The 24,509-nt window shown below is 39.3% G+C and overlaps 1 protein-coding gene across 3 annotated transcripts in view; it reads left to right on the top strand.

The window, feature by feature from the left end:
* The window catches only part of AKAP6 (A-kinase anchoring protein 6), a 241,769-nt gene that overhangs the window by 90,117 nt on the left and 127,143 nt on the right, over positions 1–24,509 (top strand). For all 3 annotated transcript variants that reach the window (XM_080977407.1, XM_080977406.1, XM_080977405.1), the window contains exons 6-7: positions 7,216–7,312; positions 9,018–9,181. In XM_080977407.1, the coding sequence (XP_080833533.1) occupies positions 7,216–7,312; positions 9,018–9,181 (261 nt within the window). The remainder of the gene's footprint in view (positions 1–7,215; positions 7,313–9,017; positions 9,182–24,509) is intronic.

The following is a 24,509-nucleotide window of genomic DNA, read 5'->3' as shown; positions in this document are numbered from 1 at the left end:
CCGGATTTAGAAGGCGATTGGGCCGGATCTGGCCCCCAGGCCTTAGTTTGCCAACCCACATGTTAGGACTTCCTTCTTTGAGCAAAAAGATGTGCAAATGCCATCTTCACACTGTTGAGCATCAAACTGGGGAAGAGAGATGTCAGTAGTGCCCAGGAGAAACATATCAGTGCTCACAGAATGGAAATTGTGTGTGTGTGTGTGTGTGTGTGTGTGTGTGTGTTGTGGGTGCTTCAGACCCAAATATGTGCAGGCTAAATATTTTTAAAGAACAAAAGAGGACTATCTCCATAAACACTGTGAGTTTATACACTCTCACAACTTACAAATAATTACTTTTTGCACAATTCAGTTCTGTTTCCAGTGCTTTGCCAAGGCCTGAGTAAGCCTTCAGCCTTCTTGGATTCAAACTAGAACTTATACCTCTGTTGTGAGTAACCTGTGACCCTCCAGATATTATTGTTCTCTGTCTCCCATCATTCTCGGCCAGCATGGCCAATGGTCAAGAATGTAGCGCAGCAACAGATGGAGGGTCAAAAGTTCCCCACTCCTGTTTTGTCCTGTTTTTGTTGCTCTTTTGCCAATGCAAAAGAACTTTCCCATTTCTGTTTCAAAAAATACTTATTTGCATTTTTTTAAAAGATGCCATACACATTCATTTATTGGAGATCTGAAACAACTTTTCCAAACACATTTCTAAAAAGAAGGATTTCATTTCACCCTCAGACTGTGTAAAGTATATTGTCATAGGCAGAAGCTGCTTTGGGTAATGCTAACAAAAGAAAAACACTCAAGGGAAGTCTGCTAGAAAGTTTTGTTTTAATAATTATTGCAGAATGGATTCATGTGTTATTATTACATGTATGTGTGGCAGAACTGATCTATGTTAAGCGGGGGGTGGGGGCGTGGGATCATGTTGTTCTGCCCTCCCAGGGCTGGAGCATTTCAGAACACAGATTTGGGGAAATCACAAGTTTTAAAACTCATTCACAGTGATGGCTCTGGTTAGTTCCATGCTGTCATACCATGGAAAGAAGGCGAGAGATTACAGCTCATATTTCCTATGCATAATCTTTAGGTGAATTACATGATTCCCCCCACCCCCAAATGAGTAGATTTGTTTTGTCTATGTGTGGTGTGTGTGCGTGTGAGTGAGAGAGAGGGATATAAGTAGGTAGTTAGGTGGTGGAGAGGAAGGAAAGACTTCATACTATTCAAGAGCGGTACAAGCAATAGGCAAAGGATCACAGCAACAGCAGCAAGGTGCAGGTGGAAGTGAATCTGGCGTGTGGAATAGAAATATGAATAATAGCAGCAAATCAGGATCTTGATGGGGGGTGAGGGGACAGGGAATCATAAATCTACATGGAGGGACAATGTGCTGAACATATCTGCTGCAGCAGTAGACTATGTTAATCAACCCAATGATTTTCTAGTCTTCTGGAGACATTCCATTTGCTAGAAGGAATCTAAAAGAGTAGGAATAGAGATGGCAAGGCCTGGAAAAATCCCAGGGACACACACATCATTTTTTCTGTCTTTTTCCAAAGCCGTTTTCCCCCTGGAAAAACTGAAAAAAACAGTTTGATATAGTTTGATTATTCCACACAGCCCCCCCTCCCCCACCGCCATTTTTCTGGGGAAAAACGACTTTGGGGAAAACAGGGCAGAAACTGGTTACTTTCCAATTTTTCCGGGGGTTTTCCAGGCCTTCCCATCTCTAAGTAGGAACAAGGGATTCCATATACTGGCCTGCCCCACCTTCAGTGACAGACAGACTCACAAAGTACATAGGTTGTCCCAAAAGATTTTTTTAAAAAACCAAACTTTCATTTTAAATACAGTGGTACCTTGGGTTACATACGCTTCAGGTTACAGACTCCGCTAACCCAGAAATGGTACCTCGGGTTAAGAACTTTGCTTTAGGATGAGAACAGAAATCGTGCTCCAGCGGCGCGGCAGCAGCAGGAGGCCCCACTAACTAAAGTGGTGCTTCAGGTTAAGGACAGTTTCAGGTTAAGAACGGACCTCCGGAACGAATTAAGTACTTAACCCGAGGTACCACTGTACTAGAAAAAGTGAGTGGTGTTTTTTTTCCTAGAATCCCTGCTTCCCAATGGAAAATAATGTCAGCGATTGTGCACTTAAACACAGTTCCTTTGTTGATGCCATGAGTTACCTTTTTCAAAATAAAAGTTGTTTTTTATTGGAGAGGGGGAGGAAAATTAGATAGTGGCAGACCTTGGTACCTCAAATTTCAACGGCGCCCTCTGTGATGCCAAAATCTCTCTCTCTGTCTGTCTCTCTCTCTCACTCACACACACACACACATTTCTCACCTTCTGTTGGACATCATAGTTGAAGTGCCCCCAAGGCTTGTCACCCAATGTGACCAAACCAGTTGTGTTTTCCTAAATCTGCCATTGAGGGAGGGCTGGCTAGCAATAGAGGTAAACTCAAGTGTGGAGATGTCAGGACTGTACTCATAATGGAGTGGGACTTTTTGAATTGGGGGATCTTGCATGACTGTCAATGCTATCTGATCCCACCTGACATTTGCACACAGAATATTTACATAGTAGACAACACATGTAGAGACTTGAGCAGCCTTTGCCAACAACTCCCATGGGGCTGCAGTAGCCTCCCATGACTGCTTTTTGGAGAAATCCCTGGAGGTAGGAGTGGGACCACTGAAGCACAGCTCCCCCAAACCCCTTGAGATGCTCCAGAAGGGTACTATGGTCAACAGTATCAACAGTATCAAAATTCACTGAGAGTTCAAGGAGAATAAGCAAGGTTTCCCCATATCTCTCTCAATAAATGTCATCAGCCATGGTGACCAGGGCAGTTTCAGTCTCAGGACCAGTTCTGAAGCTGTACAGCAATGGATCCAGGACAGACTTACAAAGCATGCTTCCTTTCTTCCTATTCTTCACTTTGCTGTTTTAGGAACATGACATGCACTGGGTGTAATTCAGAACACAAACAACCACACATCTATTAGTATTGCAGTATGCAACCATACTGTCTGAAATATTTTCAAAATATATTTGTAACCACATAAAGGTCTGGATTTTATTAAAACAATAACTACCAATATACCCAGTGTTAGAGACAGAGATACAGTCAGCTTCACCCAATGCTGTGTTAAGTATACCTTAGATTTTGCTGGCTGAGAAAAGAAGAAAAGAACAATGTACATTGGCTTAGAAACAGTAGGCAGTACAGTATTCAACTGCAAAATTGCACTAGCTCAGTGGGTTGTTCCTGTCTCTTCTACCTGCATGTTCCACCTCCAAATCTGCTCTGAAGGGTTGGGGGGGACCCCTGGAACAGATTTAGGAGGTGCACAGGGAGAGGAGAGCAGGTGATTGTTCTGTTGCATTGTTCTGCCCAGACACTGAGGTCCAGCCCCGAGGGCCTTCTGGCGGTTCCCTCACTGTGAGAAGTGAAGTTACAGGGAGCCAGGCAGAGGGCCTTTTTGGTAGTGGCACCTGCCCTGTGGAACATCCTCCTACCAGATCTCAAGGAAATAAACAACTACCTGACTTTTAGAAGACATCTGAAAGCAGCCCTGTTTAGAGAAGCTTTTAATAACTAAGGACTATTGTATTTTAATATTTTGTTGGAAGCCGCCCAGAGTGGCTGGGGAAACCCAGCCAGATGTGCTGGGTATAAATAAATTATTGTTGTTGTTGTTGTTGTTGTTGTTGTTGTTGTTGTTGTTATTGCACAAGGAAAAATCCTTGGACTGACAAAACGATCTGCTTAACACTTTGTTGAATACGACATAGGATCTCAGCATTAGCATGCAGGAACAAAGAGCTTCCTATATACACTGCAGCAATATTTAAGAAAAGGCTACATATATTTTTATTTAGCTAGGCATTTAGATTATGAAGGAATTCTCCCTCGGCTTGAAAGCAAGATGAGCGCTGCAACCCCATAGTCACCTTTGACTGGGCTTAACTGTCCAGGGGTCCTTTACCTTACCTTTACCTTTACTGCTCCTAGATGCCCACCTGCTCAGGCTCCTACCTGTAAAACTGTGCTGTTGGTGCCAGATCTGCCTAGTCTGTCGGCGTTGAGTTATTTTCTCTGGGAAGCAGCAAGCTTTAACGCTGCAGAAGAAAAAGGCACACACCTGAATGGAGATAATGTAATGTGCCACTGACTACCATCTATTTTGCTCTTGTTTGCTACGATGCTTGCAGTTAGTGAAAAGAGTTTCCCCCTTAAGACCAATGTGTTATTGGTTAATCTGTTGCCAGATTTCGCTATTTGTGCTTTGCAGCAAATTAAGACGCCGAAGTCTAAATTCTGTGCAACTGTAAAATTGCAAATCAAGCCCCAGAGTTTTGGCCCATCTTTATTCATCATATTTTACTTCTTCAGTCAACATTATTACTGGTTAATAGGTGCACCTGTAAATCAAGCTGCATTGTATACTTGATATGTTATGTTAAATGAATCTTTTCTAGGGCAGCAAGTCTATTTTTTCTAATGAAGAAGAATACCTCATCTTTTCCAATTTTCCTATCAAACGCATCCCCATCATCTTGAGGCAGCGCCACATCCAGCTGCATCGATGCTCCGCTTCAATTACATGAAATTATCCAACCTACTCTCGGGCCCTTTAGGTTTTCTTTTGCTATATGAGGCACCCGCATGGTACATCTCTTGTGAAGTGCATGATTACAAACTATTCAACACAAGCCTGTTTTAAGTAAACAGTAAATTAAATATTGTTTGAGCTCACTTTCATGAAAGGAACTTCCAGAAAAGGTTTCATGGAAAGTGAAGCTTTACGAAAAGGAGCTGCACGAAAAGCAATGTTGTTTTTCTTCTTCTTATCTTCTGGATGCTTGACCCAGTTTATATTTTTGGCTCCATCTCATTTTCATTCCGCTTTTGGCATTACTTGCCTAATAATATATATAAAAAAGTTATTTTTGTGGGCCATCTCAGTTTTTAAATGTGAGCATCTTATGTAGAAAATCAAAATGTTTAAATTGGGTTCCTTAGGTCCCTAAAATATATAATATTTGTTTTTAAAAGATTTCTAGATGACAAACTGAATGCCATAAAAAAGAAATAAATAGCACAGCATGAAATTTGTGTTGGAGGCTTCGGGAGGGGCATTCTATGATCATTCATTAGCGTTATCTAATGATACGAAGACAGAGACAGGTCTTCCATCTTTAATTTCTTTATAGAATTTGACAGTGCGTTTCTCACATGATACAGCAAACTGTAGCCGCCCAAATGCCAACTTCTGTGCTGCTTTTAAGGCACGAGAGCCTTGTGTGCGGCCCACACCATTCCTCCATTGTGTTTTATCAGCCTACTCCTCACTGACATACCAGGAGACAAAGGCGAGCAGGCAGGTTGCTTTCAAAGTTTCACAAGACACCTATAGATTAAATTCAGTGTTGAATGCAAGCCATGATGGAATTGGCTCTGCTCGGGATTCAGAAGCTCCGAAGTGGAGCCAATCACGGCTGAAAGCAGGCACAGATTCCTCTGATGTCATATGACGCCACATGGGCCGACCCAACCATCTGCCCAAAGTGGCCTGTGGAGGAGTGGGCACTTTTGCAGCCATCCAGCTGGTCCAAAGTGAATCCTCACCCTGATGTCCAGTTGAAATACTGTAGTGAAGAATCAATATGGTGTTTGGATATCAAATGGCTTTGTTTGTTTGTTTGTTTGTTTCCAGTGTTTCTGTGCCACCTTTTGGGGAAAGTCCTTCCAAGGCAACCCACCGCCCACAATAAAACATTTATATATACATTTATATATAAAACATTTATATATGAAATTTATATATACAATGAGACTAATGTGCATAGCATTACACTGCAAAATTATATTGCTAGGATTTGTCATTTGACCTTAGCTGTCAGCATATTTTACAATTTTTTAAGGACCCCGACCATTAGGTCCAGTCGTGGCCGACTCTGGGGTTGCGGCACTCATCTCGCTTTCCTGGCCAAGGGAGCTGGCGTACAGCTTCCGGGTCATGTGGCCACCATGACTAAGCCGCTTCTGGCGAACCAGAGCAGCACACAGAAACGCCGTTTACCTTCCCGCCGGAGCAGTACCTATTTATCTACTTGCACTTTGACGTGCTTTCGAACTGCTAGGTTGGCAGGAGCAGGGACCAAGCAACGGGAGCTCACCCTGTCACGGGGATTTGAACCGCCGACCTTCTGATCGGCAAGTCCTAGGCTCTGTGGTTTAACCCACAGTGCCACCCGCGTCCCTTACAATTTTTTAGCCCCTTCCAAAACATTCCAAAAATGGGCAATCTTTTAGCCATCCACTTCTCCTGGGCCCAGCTGTTTTGAATGTAGGAGCGAGGCAGCGTGCAGGACTTTCTGCCTTGACAGGTGGAGAGATTGTTCCTATCATTTCTAGTGAAGTTAGGAGTAAAGGAAGGGAAAGGGATCAGTAAGGGGGTGTGTTTACTTTCCCCCAGGGCTGAGTGCTATATGTGTGCAAGAATGAGTATGTTGTGTTCCGTGTATAAATGTATAAATGTAAGATTCTTTCCATTAAACTTTGCAGGTCTTCCCTTGTAACGACTGCTGTGTGACATATATCAAATACTCAGAGGTGCACAAGTTCACACAGAGTTACACAAGTTCCTTTGTTGTTCTTCCTATGTCTAGTTGTCAAAATGAAATTGATTACCACCAAAATAAATACAATATTGGACTACTGTGAACCTGAACAACAGAACTAATTTGTTGCAATATTTTGTTTTACTGGATAAAAATGTACGCTGCATATATTTATAGAAATCATTCATTCTCCAATATTTGAGTTTATTTATTTATTTATTTAGAAAAAAGAGCATTCATGAACTGATAGCTCCAGTTCAGTGTATTTTATAGGACACTGTTATTCCACATATTGCCTACAGGTTACATGTTTTCATAAAACTTAATGAATTTCTAGATTTGTCAGTTGTTTCAACACAGATGCACTTTGCTAATCTAATGGAAACATTTTGAGCTCCGTTCTGAAATATCAATAGCTTTTAGTATTGCAAATGTATGTGGCTGTTGGGTAAATGGCACTGCGGTTCTTGATAAAAATAGCAAGTAATTTAGTACGTATGCTTTATTGTAGAATGCGTCTCTACCATTTCAGTCTATATAAATATATACATATATATATATATATACATATATATAATTTCCCTTGCAGAGTTTTAAGCTGAATGTAGACAGCCACTGTGCTTTGAAGGAAGCTGTTGTAGAAGAAGGACGCCAACTTCTTGATCTTATAGTATCTCACAAATCAGGTAAATCCTTCTGAATTATTGCAAGTCTTTATGTCTCCAGACTATTAAAGAATAAAGAAGCATTGCTGTAAATTACTGCATATATTCACTTCCTTATGTATTATTAATATTTACATTATCAGTTTGACCTTCAAGATTTATAAATGTTTCATATACTGCATACAATGCTGTGATACTTACAAAATGAAATACTGCCAGCAAATAGTCTGTTCATTTTATTTTGGTCTCAATGCTCAGCTGAGTTTCAATTGAAATTACATCACTGAAAACTTCACGCTGACATATTCTTTGATGTAGGTGCTATGGAAATAACATTAAGATGATAAATTAGGATTTCATATCTATACACATATATATATTTTACATAGTCAGCATGAGTAATCGCATTGCTAAATGCTCCTTTGCCATTTAAGCTAATTCTTACTGCAATTTTAAAGTATTTATTAGGAAAGATTTTAAGATTAGGAATATTATTTCCTTTAGTTATGCTTGTCCTTTTCAGTAAAAGCCTTAAGTCAGAATGAATAATAACTTTTGTCATGTTTTTGGAACTTTGCATGACTAGTTTAATAGGATGGTTTAATAGGATGCCTAGAAATTTGAGACTTTATTTTGGTCTGGTTGGAAAAAGGTATCTTCCCCCAAGATGAAGTTGTCCCCTGGGTTTTAGTGTGATTATTATTTGAGTTTTTACATCTATTACTTCTCTACCTGCATACACTCTGATAGAACATGAAACAGACTTTTCTCTCAAAACATTCATGCTATGTTAAGCCAGTTGGCTGATTTGCATAATTTCCTGAATGTATCAGTCTCAAAAAAACCAGCCTGATAGGTCATTGCATATCTGTTAAATATGTTTTTTTTAAAAAAGAGAGAAAGAGAGAGAGAGAGAGAGAGAGAGAGAGAGAGAGAGAGAAAAGAAAATGAGGGAAATAGCTAATATATGTCTGGAACAGCATTTTGTTCAGTGAACAGGGCTGATGTATGAATTTCTCGCTTGTTTCTTCAACATAAAAGGTAAAGGTAAAGGACCCCTGACAGTTAAGTCCAGTCACGAACGACTCTGGGGTTGCGGCTCTCATCTCGCTTTACTGGCCGAGGGAGCTGGTGTTTATCCACAGACAGTTTTTCCGGGTCATGTGACTAGTATGACTAAACTGCTTCTGGCGAAACCAGAGCAGCGCACGGAAAAGCTGTTTACCTTCCCGCTGGAGCGGTACCTATTTATCTACTTGCACTTTGACGAGCTTTTGAACTGCTAGCTTGGCAGGAGCAGGGACCGAGCAACGGGAGGTCACCCCGTCACGGGGATTCGAACCGCCGACCTTCTGAGTAGCAAGCCCAAGGCTCAGTGGTTTACACCACAGTGCCACCTACGTCCCTTCTTCAACATATATTGCTTTATTTTTCTGTTTTCAGTCAGAACTTATAGCAGATCACGTTTTGCCACGTGTGTCACATTTTGGTCTTATCCGGTCGTTTGCAATATCAATAGGTTAGAATTCCAGATCAGATTTCTCAGTAAAGTGTGATGAAATAGTTAAGGTCAAGGGGATTTCATCCCCCCCCAACACCTTGTTCTTTTTGTACCCCTGGGAAATTCTTTGCTGCCTTTAGTATAAATAACGTTATTAAAGGATGAAGTCAAATGCATGACTTAATTTGTTTCTCTCTCATTTTATTTACTTTTTTCTGCGAGAAGGACTGAAGGACATGCTGCAGATGATTGCGAGTCAGTGGAAGGAACTGCAGAGGCAAATCAAACGACAACACAGCTGGATTCTGCGGGCTCTGGGTATCATCAAAGCAGAGATACTTGCTACTGATGTGTCTGCGGAGGATGAGGAAGGGACTGAGAGCCCCAAGGTAAAGTGGCTTGAAGTTTGTCTTATTTCCTCTTATTTCCTCCTCCTTTTGAACTAGGCACCACTGAAGTTTTCTTTCCACCCTAAGGCTTTTCATTTCTACTGGGTAAATTTTTCTATAAACAAAATAAAATGTCTTACTCTGAAACAATACCAGAAAGGAAAAAGACAGAAAGAATCCCCAAACTGAAACTTTTAAAAAATTCCGGAAAGAATTATTTTGCTCTGCACACGGAAGTCTGCAAGGGGGACAGGAAAAAGGATGTAAAATATTTAGTAAACAAAACATAAACTATCTTTAACATGAATAATCAGAATGGTTTTAAATTGTTTTGTTGCAACTATAAATCACTATAATCAGTGCAATCACTCAGCTCTGACATCCATTAGCCGCTTGGTTACAGCAAATTAACAAAGAAGAGAGAAAGTGATTCATTATCTCATTCCTGTTAATGACTATCAGATGCATTGCCTAATTAGGGGATGGCCATTGTAGTGGGGAGAAGGTCATATGCTTTGCCACAAATCTTTTTTGCTTGGAGTTAAAGCCTTCCATAATGGTGCATGTGTTGAATACGTCAAGCACTTTGCAAATAAAGTATTGATATCCATATCTATTTGCTGAGGACTTTATTTGGAGCAATGAAAGCTGCTTCTCCCTTAGTAGTGTGCTAATGAAGGAAAAAAGAGCCTTGCTGCAAAGTGAATAATGTTGCTGTAGAGAGAAAACATTTTTGTACTCTTAAAACACACACACACACACACACTATACACTTCAGGTTAACCATCCAAAATGGTGAAACTATTTCTGCAAAAGTGGCTGAATGGGGACTATTTTTGTTTTCTTTTAGAAAATAAAATACCATGCAAAATGTTGTAATTCATGAACAGTAGTGTCAGTAGTTGATCATGACTGTCACTAGAGTCACTAGTTGTCCTAGAATGCACCCTCTCCCTTTCCTTCCGATTGGACAGACTCCACCAACAGGTGCTTAGATTGGCAGGAAGAGAAGGAGAAGATAAAACAAGCAAAGCTGTCCAGCCCATATGTCCAGATGACAAAGAAAACTTAACAAACTCATATTTGAATCAGACAGACCACATATTAAAAAATCTTTGCTGTACCTTCACCCAAATGTTGGAGGATGGGGACTCCCAAATTTAAACAGCTACCGCGACACACCTCAACTCAGCAACATGACATACCAAACGTCTGGAAATAAGGCAACTCAATGGAGAACTTGGAAATAGATGGTAATATATAAAAGTAACACCTTAAAAAAATCCACTCTTTACATTGGCTTACAAATCCATTCACACAACTTTCAAGATTTGAACAAACAGGCAAAGGCCTCTGTCTCATTATTTTCAGAATAATTTTCAGAATTTATTTTCAGAAATAAATATAGAGCCTATAATATAGATATGTGGAAAGAAAAGCAATGGTGTTATTTGAAAGATATTTACAAAGATGGACGACCACTTACCATTAATGAGATGCAAATTCAGTTGGGGAATGTTTGAATATCATGGCTATTAGGCTACCAATTTAGGTCTTTTAAAACAAATTCTGAGGTTAAAAACAAAGCCACAATACAATTAAGAACATATGAAAAAAATAATAGTGGAAGAAAATATAATAACAAAAGGACTAATATCAACTTTGTATAAATCTACTATAGAGGTACAATTTTGTCCTCAGCAAAATTTGAGGTCGTGGGATCTGAACTGGGAATTTAGAAAATGAAGAAGAGGCATGGTAAGGTAAGGTATAGATAGGGAAAGAAACCCTGGACAGTTAAGTCCAGTCAAAGGCAACTATGGGGTTGCGGCACTCATCTCGCTTTTCAGGCCAAGGGAGCTGGTTTTTGTCCACAGACAGCTTTCCGGGTCATGTGGCTAGCATGACTAAACTGCTACTGACACACGGAGGACCGTGACGGAAGCCAGATCGCACAGAAGTGCCGTTTACCTTCCCGCTGTAGCAATACGTTTTTATCTACTTGCACTACTTGCACTACTTGCTTTCGAACTGCGAGGTTGGCAGAAGCTGGGACAGAGCAATGGGAGCTCACCTCGTCATGCAGATTCAAACCGTTGAGACATGGAGCAGATTGTGGACAAAAACCACAGTTCACATAGGTAGCAAATTCATATTGGCAGGTAAAGTTAAAGGTAAATGACCCCTGGACAACAACCAGAGAAAGAGCCATTAAAATTGCACGGCAGGTACTTAACCCCTAGACACCTAGCATATATAAAACCAAACAGTTCTTCCATGTGTTGCAGAGGATGTTCCACTATAAGGACATATCAGCACATGTTGTGGAAGTGTTCAAAGAGAGAAAAGTTATGGGGAAATGTATTTACAGAAAGAAATACTTTTGATTACAAGGCAGACAGTCCCCGTGACCCGAGGACTGGCTCTGCGTAATATGTATAGTCACAATATGTTGCAAATTAGAAACAAAGAACTCATAACCATCTATTAACCACTGCAAGAACAATTATTACTAGGATATGGAAATCATTATGATTATTAACTATGGAGGAATGGTAGAATGCAATTGGGCAAGCAACATTATGGAGAAAACTGAAATAAAAATTAAAAGTAGTAAGGGGTCAAAAGAAACACAACTATTTTAATGCAGTCTGGTGTGACTTTATTGATTATACAAATAATGAGGCATATGACAGAATACTACTCTTAGTTTACAGCACTGCATTCCTATAAATTCCTATAACTTCTATGGTCACCAATCTAAGCAACCTGTAATAACTGTAATAATTTTAGTATATATACTTCAACTCAACTTTGCTATTCAGAAACGTTTATCTGCGTGCTTATTTTTTATTTTATGTAATTGTGCATGTCATATGCTCTAATGTACACAAAGCAACCTCTCATGTAAAGATGAAAATGAATAAAAAGTACATTCCAAAAAGAAGCAAACAAAGCCCTCGATACACAAATGAAGGAAAGTCAGGCCCTTGCTGTGGGAAAATCCCATGCCAGGTTTGTAGGTCTGCCCCACAGTAAACAACTGCCTTGTAGTAGACCACTGACTGGTCATGCCCTGCCCACAAGTTGGTCCTTGTCAAGCTGTCACTTCCCTTAACTGAATGGGGATTTGTTGTTTCATGAATGCCTGATATAAACCTGTTAGGCGCAGCATCCCTAGCTGACTGCAGCTATATGTATTAGTTAGTAGCTGTCTACAGACCCACCAAGTGTCCCTATTTTCCAGGGATGTCCCTGATTTAGAGAAGCTGGCCTGGTTCCTGATTTGATCCCAGAATGTCCCACTTTTCCTTAGTATGTCCCTATTTTCATTGGAGAAATGTTGGAGGGTATGGGGTTATCCAACCCCTGAGCCGTCTGAAGGCAATCCTGTATAGGGAAGTTTTTTTTAAAAAATGTTCAATGTTTTATTAGGTTTTTATATATGTTGGAAGCTGCTCAGTGCTAGGGCAACCCAATAAGATGTGTGGGGTATAAATAGTAAAATCATTATTACGGAATGGAACGTCCCTATTTTCATTGGAGAAATGTTGGAGGGTATGTGTCTGGTGTAAGGTGGCATTTATATGCCAATTGCTTAGTTGCTGTAGTGTCCAGAAAGCAAACCTGCTGTAGATTCAGATGAATAGTGGGGGAGAAGTCGCTGAAGTCTCAGCGGAACGTGACAAGCATTTTCTTCCTTGCTCGGATTATGTAAATGTCATCAATACATCTCAGGAAGTTCCAGAAAGAGTAGATTCCGTTTGACTAGACATTTAAAACACTTGTTTCCAGAGTTAGCATATTCTTCCTCTATGCAGATTGCAATTTGTATGGCAAAGAAGTCGTTTCTTCAGCTCTTCTTGATTACTCTACAGAGTGACATGTATTATCCTTTATGGAGGGCATTCAACTTCTCACATTCAGAGATGGGGAACCTTTTGCAACCCAAGGGCTGTGTTCCCTTCTGGGCAACATTCCAGGGACAACTTGCCAGTGGTAAGATGGAACCAGAGCCAAAAAGTGGGCATCACAATGAAATGTATATTTTACTTTTGTACACATAGCACTATCTTCCACCCAAGCAGGCAAAAGGCATAATCAGAATTCAAGGACACGTTCCAGCTAGGCAAAAACACTCAAGGAGGTTGTGAAGCAGGACTGGTGGGGAGTGTGGCCTAAGGACAGGTGTTGTGACTAGGGAGCGGGTGTGGTTTGTGGAGAGTCCCAAGGGCTCAAATAGGACCTCATTTGGCCCTTAGGCCTGAGCTATCCCACCCCCTGTTCTAACTGCAAATATTTCACAACAAGCTTGGTTGTATAAAGTTGTACTGAGAGAACGATGACAACTTGCATTGGTGGCTTAAATTTTATTTTATTTTTAATTTCTTATTATTCTTATTTGCTGTTTACACTGAATTTGAGTGCAGCCTTAGCTTTCTTTTTTCTAATTCACATTTTTATGTAAGCCTAACAATTTAGCAATCGCCACACTCAGTTCTTTTGTTGTTGGTTGTAGTAGTGAGGAAAGCCTAAGAGCAGAGCAAGTTGTATGTACACATCTGTAAAAGTGAGGCAAGCCAGAATACGATAAGCTTAATGCATGTTAATTATCCTTTAAACAGTTCACCCTCAGTGTCCTCTTTCCATATGAATGCTACTACTATGTTAACTAGGCTCTAAAATATAGCATAGACTCAAAGTCTGGGCAATGTTGAATCATAAATGAGGAGGAGGAAAGCAGATGCCAAATCAATTGAACTAGTCAATTTCAAAACACTTAGTTCTAGAGAGTAAAATTCACACACTATTACAGGAAGCAGGAAAAGAAAATCTTTTTTTTTTTCTTAAGAGGTGAAGCTTTTTTTTTTTAGAGGTGATGGTATGGTTGAAAAACCTTCAGTTTCTCAGGAACCTAAACAGTTTGCAGGTCATCTATGAGGAAAGGGAAAGTTGTTAGTTGGGTTGGGATTAAAACTTCACACAGGGCAGAGTGGACACTGGCAGCAGGTCCTAAAATGTTGGAAACAAAATGGGAAAAGGCAATGATTCAAGACTAAGAATGACTGACAAAGAGGAACCTGGAGGAAGAATGAACAGTTTGAGTTAAGGATTAGGTAGGAAAGCATTAATGTATTTCTTTAAAATATTTGCACATTGACCTTCATGCAAATATACCCCACAAATTTTCACAACAAGAAATTAAAATAAAGCACAATTGCATAATGTAAATACTATCCCGTGAGAAACACAATTAAAACAAAAGTACTTTCCAAATTCACCACATCCTGCAAATCAAATCGAATAGCAGAAAGGAGGTGTTAAAAATATAGCTTCTTTGTCCATCAGATCTAAGAATTAATTTCATTTAAAATTCCCACAGAATGGTGTTACATGCTGACAGGGTCTCACTCCTGTAAGCAACTGTGCTGCAGCATTCTGAATGAATGTTTCTGGGAACAAGTGCAAGGGAAATCCCATATAGAGTGCATTGCAGAAGTCCAATCTTGCTGTTGCGTCTTGCTGTCATGACCACAGCAGGGTGGGAGAATTAAATCTCCCCTCCCTACATGCCATGGTTCTGCTGAAAATTAGGCTCTCCTGCAACTGCTGTTAGTATTTATTTAAGACACAACAGGACATTATTTGTTTAGAGTTACATGTAGATGGTCCCTTGGAGAAGGGACTCTGAAGAAACAGAGACACCTTTCAGATATCATTGTACTGCAAATCCCATCAGCCCTACCAAACATGGCCAATGATCAGGGATGATGGGAATTGTAGCCCATCAACTTTTGGAGAGCCACATATTCCCCAGCCCTGGTCTAGACCATGTTAGCAGGATTCAGCCAGTTGTGACTTCTGCACAGTCACACATAGCAACGTAACAACCCCAAGGAAATAATGAAAGCCTACCAGCAGGGCTGTGAGCTAAATTGTCTGTATTGGTCTAGGGCTGCCATACATTACCAGGATTTCAAAGGTGGAATTGATATCCAGGAGATTTCCAAAAGGTGGTTCCTTGTCCTGGATCGTAGACAAGTCAATTGAAAAATTGCATTTTCGGGGCTTTTTTGGGGGGGGTGGGGAGCTCAAAAACTTTGGGAATGCCCTGGTTTTTACTTTTTGAAATGGCAGCTCTAATTGATCTGAATTAAGTAGCTAGTCTTTTCATTGTAGAATTTTACTCTGCTAGTTATCTGGGAAGGTATGAAACTTAGACGAAAGGGTGATTCCGTAGGTAATTCCCTTCCCTTACTTAATTTAGGAATTCCATAGGTAATCTACCTAATTTAATGCAATTCTTCTTTATTTCAGTTTATCATTGTACCTGAGTCATGACCTTTAAATTGATAATGCCCACAAAAGGGTTTCAAAAATATTAATTCCCTCCCTTTTTGGGCGGTTGAGAAAGTGATCAAAATAAAAAAGACAATAAAAAAATAAGACTGACTTCAGAAACTGTATAAAACCTGTGAAGCATAATAGAAAATCTAAGGAATATATCTAGGGGGTATTTTTCTTTTCCTTTTTTACCTTGTTGAGAGACAGCAGAAGAGAGCTGATTTTACAAACCTCCAAAGAAACCAGAAATAGGAAGGATTTCAAAGTCTCTAGGAAACTTTCCCCCTAGGACTTTTTAAAAGTGTTTTCCACACTACCATGGGGGACTTTTTTATAAGCGTACAGGGAGGGCGGAAAACGGCAGTTTTAGAACTATATCGTAAGCATTCACATTCAGGAACTCAGACTTTGCATATGCTATTATGCCTTTTATTATGTGACAGGTGTTTTTGCTTTTTCACAACTAGAAATACAGTTTAGGAAGTACTCAGTGTGGAAAATAGGAATTCTTCCACCTATGTTTAATAGTTAAGCAATAGCAATGCATCCTTGTCCTTGACCTTTAAATATGAATGAAGACATAGGACTGGGGTGTTAGTTTATGGCTACAAAAGTAGTATCAAGGTTTACTGAAACTGTTCCTTGAATAAACCCCAGCTACTAACACACACACACACACACACACACACACACACAAACACACACACACAGAGAGAGAGAGAGAGAGAGAGAGAGAGAGAGAGAGAGAATGAATAGTGTTTAGTTCTCCTTGAAATTAAGCATGTTATTTATTATATTATATTTTTTATTTATTAAATTTGTATACCACCCTTCATCCTCAGATCTCAGGGCGGTTCACAACATAAAAATACAAGATAAACAATCCAAAATACATAAGAAAAACAAAACAATAACTCCACTCCCCCATATTTACATTATTATGGGCCAGTCACTGTCTTTCAGCCTAAATTATTTCACAGGGTTCTTGTGGTGATAAAATTAGGGAAGCAGGAAAACCACGTCTACCGCCTTGGGCTCCTTGAAGGAAAGGTAGGATATAAATGTAAAAAATAATAACTAAAGCAAGATCAGGGAAACCCCAATGCCCTAGGGTCCCAGCCAGGATGGACAACAAGAAGGAATGGTGGAAGCTGTCACCCAGCAACATCTGGAGGGCCAGATGTATTCAGGCAATAGCTGTGATTAATTTTATTCTAGGTGTTTAATTTTGTTCCAAGGCAAAAGCTACTGAAAATCTCACATAAGAAAATTGGGGGCAAAGCTCCCATTGACACACCAATGAACTCTCATTCACGTACTAAATTTTATGATGAGGTGGGCTTGCACAGTCAAAAATCCACATAGGTTTGTTGCTAAATAAAATAAAATGGAAGGGTCTATATACTATGAGAGGTGAAAAACATAATTTGCACCATATAAAGAAGAGGAGGAGGAAGAAGAAGAAGAAGAAGAAGAAGAAGAAGAAGAAGAAGAAGAAGAAGAGTTTGGATTTGATATCCCGCCTTTCACTCCCTTTAAGGAGTCTCAAAGCGGCTAACATTCTCCTTTCCCTTCCTCCCCCACAACAAACACTCTGTGAGCTGAGACTTCAAAGAAGTGTGACTGGCCCAAGGTCACCCAGCACCTGCATGTGGAGGAGCGGAGACGCGAACCCGGTTCCCCAGATTACGAGACTACCGATCTTAACCACTTCACCACACTGGCTCTCCTAATTTGTTTCCTAATTTCCTAATATGTTTACTTGAGAAGTCTAATTCACAGTACAGTAAAAGTAGGTCCAAAATACTAATCCCTATTCCTGACACAGAAAAGCAAAACTTGATTGGAAAATCTAAGGAGGCAGTTGTGAAATGGCTGAGCAAGCCGAAAGGAAAAGAAAGGTTGAATGGTAGCTACAAATTGTAAGTCTATGGTTAGAAATTCTAATGCATCTTGATGGTTCGAGCCACCCTGCTTTTCCTGTAATGTTTAAGATTAGTATTATGATACTGAAAAACTACAAGTGAATTGATTTGGGTCTTCAGATCAATACAGAGAAATGTCATATACGTGAGCAGATATGTTGCTTTTTCTTAGTTCATTTAAAGGGCTTTTCAGCTCTAGGTTTCTAATCTCTAAAGATTCATATTTTGAATCTGCTGTTGAAAGAAAGTTATCGCAGCAGTGGTTTGTAACTAAAGCTGCAATCCTGTACACACTTGGCCTGGGAGTAAGCGCCAGTGAACTCAAATGGGATTACTTCTGAGTAGACACATATAGGATTGCACCATTGATTGTACCATTAAAGAAACAGATATAGCATTTCTCATAATAATCTTTCATCATACAGTAAAAGGAAACAGTGGCTTAAAATGCATTGTTATGTTTAATATAGCCATCATGGTTTACCAAGAGGTAAAAGGTAGGTAAAGGAACCTGGATAAATAGCAATACCTATTTATTTACTTGCACTGGTATGCTTTCAAACTGCTAGGTTGGCAGGAGCTGGGACAGAACAACGGGAGCTCACCCCTTTACCAAGAACAAAAGCTAGGAATGATGGAATTGTAAAAGTTTTCAAACTGCAATTCAGTGATAGCAGTGTGTGTGTGTGTGTGTGTGTGTGTGTGTGTGTGAGAGAGAGAGAGAGAGAGAGAGAGAGAGAGAGCAAAGAAAGAGCACAATTTTATATAACCTGTTTGTTGAGCAGCCATCCTGATTTATTTGCAGGGAAATTAGTTCTTTTAATAGGGACACGGGTGGCGCTGTGGGTTAAACCACAGAGCCTTGGACTTGCTGATCAGAAGGTCAGCAGTTCGAATCCCCGTGACGGGGTGAGCTCCTGTTGCTCGGTCCCTGCTCCTGCCCACCTAGCAGTTCGAAAGCACATCAAAGTGCAAGTAGATAAATAGGTACCGCTCTGGCGGGAAGGTAAACGGCGTTTCCGTGCGCTGCTCTGTTTCGCCAGAAACGGCTTAGTCATGCTGGCCACATGACCTGGAAGCTGTACGCTGGCTCCCTCGGCCAATAAAGTGAGATGAGCGCCGCAACCCCAGAGTCGGCCACGACTGGACCTAATGGTCAGGGGTCCCTTTACCTTTATTAGCTCTTTTAATACAGATTCATTCTGATTTGCTTGCAGGGCAGATTAGATGACATTGCTGCCAGTGCATTTCCCCATTATCGCAAAAAGACCAATCTTTGGGGAAAGTGGACAAGGGTTGAACCCACAACCTTGAGATTAAGAGTCTCATGCTCTACTGACTGAGCTGGGTGCCTGATGCTTGCTTTTGTACCTTTTTCAAAACGGGATCTATGCTGTCTATTGTGCAAGGTTTCAGATAAGCTGGAAAACAGTTTAATTATATGGGAGCTTCTAAAAAGTGGGTAGTGTGAATATTTTTGAAGTTCCTCACAGCATATACAAATTGAGAGCAATTCACTCACTGCATGGCTGAGGTACAGATAAATTTATAAAATCAACACCCAGCTTAGAGAATTACCAGGGATTTTTTGTTTTTCAGAGAACCCTTGTGAGGTGGAGTGTAATTTTGCTGCTTGTCAGTGTCACAGTGTAGAAAATGATCTATGTCACTGTCAGTCAGCCTGTACACAAATTAAGCACCGCATCAACTCCTGACTGATTGCTGTCTAGTGTCAGCAAACTTTGTCCCACTCCCAACTCCACCCCTTATGTCAGGGGAATATGTGTTGCCATGGTAACTGCAATAGATAATTAGATAAAACCAGTATCAATATTTAAGTACTTAATTAAAATATCAAATGAGGATTTCAGGGCGGTGTACCAGAAAACAATAGCAATAGTGAAAGTTATTATTATTTTTGTTCCACAGTTCAGTCTGTTAAGTACAATGACCAGAAAGTTCTGGAAACCGGTTAGATCCTTTGGGAGGAAGGGTGGGGTATAAATTTGATAAATAAATAGAACATGTCACTGATTTGGTAAGCCCGTGGACTCAGCTACATTGACAAAGAAAAAGCGCTTTTTTTGTATGTGTTGTATATGCATTATAACACTGTGTCGCCAGAAGGCGCTGTGGAGTTCTGTTTTTGCCAACCCAATTTCTCAGGTCTGGGTTGAATCATTTCAAACTGTAGGTGTGGGTTCACATGACTGACTATTCATTTAAGGCTACTTCCCCCCCAGTTATCTAGTAGATGTGAAAGGGTCCCCCACCCCATTATTGTATGAAAGACCATTTAAGTGATGTGGGCTCCCACCTGCAGTCTGAAGTGACACAACCCCAACAGCAGTGAAAAGTAGATAGGCATTAGTTAAATATTAGGTTCCCAAACTAACAGCGTGATCTTCTGCGTGTCTACTCAGAAGTCATTCCCATTGAGCACAATAGGGCTTACTCCCTGGTAAATAGGTATGGGATTGCCACCTTAAAGGCCAAGTGAAGTTTGTAAATATGCCTGAACATTCCTTTCTGAGGCTCTTTTTCTCATCAGCTTAAGTATTTTGAATTTGTGTAATAGGCGGAATGAAAGCTTTGAAGTCTTTTGTACTCCCTCTCTCCTGAGCATCTTATTTTAAAACAGATTTATTTATTTTAAAACAGGTCTATTTTCTCCCACAAATAAACTGGAGAGACAATTTTATCCATTGAAATTTACTTCTCTAATGGCTAGCTTCACCCTGGTCACAAATTTATGTGTCTCAATGGGCATTTTTAATCCATATGTTCATTGTTGTGTTGTGGTTTCTCATGGCTGAGCCAATAACAAAGGGAAATGTTTTGTTCTGAGTAGGCACTGGGTGTACTTTTTTTTTTTAACGGTTCAGGAAATATCTCTTGAATCAATTCTGTTCCACACCAGTCACTGTGTCTTTCAATTAAAAAAAAGCATAGAAAAATATTAGCCTTAAAAACTCTTCACATGCATATTTATACAGGAGCCATCACGATTTTTGTTTAAAAAATTAGCTTTCTCTTACAAGCATACAGTGTCTGTCATATTATTGAAATAGTATGCTACTTCTGGAAATGAAAAACATTTCTTCATTCCATTGACTATGGTTCACTATTCACTGCTCTGTTGTCTCCTCCCCCCTACGAAAAGCATTTTATACTTTTATTGTATTTGTGTGTTAAATTAAGTGTTCATATCTGCAGAATAAACTAACACCTTATAAATATTACTGTGCTTAATTAGTAGTTCAGTATTTGAATTTTTGCTGTTACGGTTGATGTTGAAGAATTACTATCTATGTAATACAGAACAAAAGGAACGTTGATATGAACAAAGATACTCTTAGATAAAGGCAAATTTTAGGTTCTGCATGTTAGCATTCTCTTTAAACTATTTTAATTACTTTCATACTCTGCTGGGTTGTGTAGCATATTTTCTTTCTTTCTTTCTTTTCCAGTACTTGCCTGTTTTAGTCTTTCAGCACAACATCTTATAGCAACCTTTTTATCTGTAGAATCTTTTAGTTCTGCTCCCAGCAGAATACATAAAACACAACTATTCTCCACCAGGGTGGGCACAAAGGGAAAAACAGGTAAAACAATGTTTGAAGACAAAATCTATTTGGACATCCTGAATTTTATATCTGGCAGACTTCAAAATGTTTTTGTGCTGTGGTAGAATTGACAAGTAGACTTTGTGGTGAAAGGATTTTTTTAATGCTGGAGACGGGAAGGATCCAGTCCTCCATTAATGACAGTTCCTTTTCAATATCAGGAATATAATGAGAAGGTACTCTCTCCATGACTTATTTAGCATCCATTTGGCCTCATCTTAAGCTCCAACTATATACAGTGGTACCTCGCTTTTCGAACGTTTCCATTGACGAACATTTCGGTTTTCGAACGCCATAAACTCGGAAGTGAATGCTTCCGTATTGAGATTTCCGTATTGAGTTTTTGGTTTTCAAACGTTTCGGAACTCAAACGGTCTTCTGGAACATATTGCATTCGAAAACCGAGGTACCACTGTACCTCGCCAGCACATTCTTTCACCGTAGGCATGAGACATATCTTGGAAGACTCTGGACTCCAAGCACACACACACAAACACATGCCTTTCCATATGCCAGGAATATGGAAAGAATGTCAAGGCAAATAGACAGTGCATGACTTAATAAAATAACTGTCCAGCTTAGCACAGACATACCTACTGGAGATTTCAGCTATTAACAGAATGTAATAGAACAGAGGTTCTAAAAAGTGTTTACCAAGCCACCTGGGCCTATTTAAGTCTTCCTTTCTACTCACAACCACCTATTTTACATCATTTCACTGATACACGTTTCCTTTCCAGCGCATAAGAGCACTCATCCCTTGACACTGACCACCCCACACGTTTAGTCTTTCCTTGTCTAAATGTAAGATCAAGATTTAGCAGAGCCAGGTATGTCTTTCGGCAACAGAACTCAGCAGAAAGCCCAACAGGTCCAGCTTCCCTTTCTTCCTCCCACAGCTTCAATTTCTCCTTCAGTTCAGCCTCTAGATCTCATCTAACTTGAAACTACCATTGTTTCAAACTTAAAAATATCACCACACTGGCAAACAAAAAAATAAGACTGGGCAGCAAAATAGCCAAAATAAGATATCAAATGTGTTCACTTTCTCATTAAACGAATTCAGCGAGTAAGATGAATTGCTTAGTAATTTAAAATGGAAATATGTAGGCAGAAATTGTTTTCCTAGATACCATATTTATGGGCTGTTTTTTTGGACTTCTAGGTTTCCTGCTGCTTCATTTTGCAAAATCAAGTTTAACTATTAATTCACATTTTAAAATATAAATGCTTTAAAAAATAAAATACTCCCCTGCTGCAACTTAGGATGCTTTTAAATTGAATGGATGATATTTTAATGCCCAGGATTTAGGGATGTAATAGACTTTGGCCTTAGTTTTGACCTTACTGCAAGGTTTTCAACATGGCACACCTGCAATGTATTCAGTGAATTTCTTCTTGATTTACTTTGGCATAAGTGCTTTGGAATAGAGAATAATCCTTAATTAAAATAAATTTAAATCACAGTATGAAAATGCTGATTATTATTTTTTTGAAAGCATCAAGTACTGTTGCTGTTGTTAGTTTGTTTTTAATTCTTGAAAAGCATATTAAAATTAACTTTTTCCCCCATTTGCCTAATGTGTATATAACTAAACTTCCTTCCTACTGTGAGACAGTTTCATTTATTGCTATTTGCAAACAGCTTAAAAAAGATGCATAGTGGATTGGTCTAGAAACTCCTTGAACAGTTTCTTTTGAAATAACACTACATACGTTAAGCTCAATTACACATCCAAACAGCCACAGCACACTTTTGGTAATTTATTCATTGATTTAACATAGTACCCAGAAGAGTCATGCCTGCTGTCAATTTTGTAATATATTATGTTTTAAATATACTCATGCTCAGCCATGCACGCCATTAAGGTGTGCATAAACCTGTGTTTTTCTCTCTTGACAGCTATAAATGTTTGTTATTATTACACAAAACATATGTTCATGTTGTTTTTGCCTAAATTATTCTATCTGGGGCTATAAAGTTTTAATGTTATTAGTTGCCCTTAGAATTTTAATGTTTCACTGCTGTAACCTTCTTAGGGTTTCTGTGCAATTAAATAGGAACTATTTCAGTACAGCCTGAAAGAATAATATATTTTATACAAATAATAAAAAACCTTACTTTTTGTTTTGCTTTGTTGGTATAGTACTGAGTTTACTCAATGACATACTGAATAAAGAAGCCTTTCAAATACTATTTTCCAATGGGGCCATCTGTAAGTTTGGTGATTCTTTTTTCCAATTTTACTATTTGTCAGAGTGGGGTAAAATTAGCTGCAGCCATTTTGAAAAGTTTGCTCTGAAGAGTCAATTGCAAGTTTAAATTCTCAGTTTGGGGACAAACAATGAATTTTAGGACAGTCTACAAATCATTAGATACACAATTTTTCTGCATTTAACTCTAAGATTTCGTTGAGATTTCAATTTCTTTCCATTTTTGCTTTCTTTTTTCAAACCTTCAGTATAGTTTCAACATATTCGAGAAATATTAATAAGTTCCTTTCTGAGGTGAAATATCTCACATGAGTACAAATCATGAGTTCTCACACCACCTTCTGCCCCTCCCCTCAGTAAAGAGGAGGAAAAAGAAAAGAAAAGTAAAAACTAGTCTATATCAAGTAGGTTTGGAGTTGGTAAATTACATTTTTCAAATAAAAATGGTATAGCCTGGTTCACTTGTTCCTTTCTGCTCATTCCACTTTGTAAATGACCCACGTCAGGTTGAGATTTACCCTAGGAAAAAATAGGCGAACAGCCCATGTATCTGATATCCAGTGTGGTTGCTTCCAGACGACCTGTTTATTGAGCTGTCATAATTATTTGTTTCCACATAGTTTGCAGGCTGCATGGACATATCATTCTGATATGCTTGCAAGGAGGTTAGGTAACATTGCATCCAGCCAGCATTATCCCACATTTTCTAGTGCATTTTCTCATCACTTTCCTGATCACAAAATGTCCGATATTGCAGGCTAGAGGCTGGAATGGATTTGTTGCGCAAGAGCTCCAAATCATCTCTAACTGTGTAATCAACAGCAATCTGGAAACACCTTGTGTCTAAATCAGTGCCAGATTTACATATAAGCTAAACAAGCTATAGCTTAGGGCCCCACTCTCTTGGGGACCCCCCAAAAAAGTAAAGGGGAAAAAACACACCTGGATGTGCATTTCCAAAATATTAGATAAAAAACAAATAAAATAAAACCTACAAACAGCAACAGCGTTTTGTTATGTGCAAATGGCTTTAGATACCTATTAGGGCCATAAATTCATATATTCAACACACAAAAACAGTGACAATTTGTTGTTGATCAAGGACAGCTGGACATATAAAGGGCGCCATTACCTTCAGTAGTTTAGGGCCTCATTAAACCTAAATCTGACCCTGGTCTAAATACATGTTATGTTATGCATACCACTCACACTATTTTT

The sequence above is a fragment of the Podarcis pityusensis genome, assembly GCF_964106645.2.
Source record: "Podarcis pityusensis genome assembly, chromosome: 1".
In the NCBI taxonomy this organism is placed as follows: Eukaryota; Metazoa; Chordata; class Lepidosauria; order Squamata; family Lacertidae; genus Podarcis; species Podarcis pityusensis.
The sequence above is the reverse complement of the archived record's forward strand: the minus strand, read 5'-3'. Positions and strand labels throughout refer to the sequence as shown.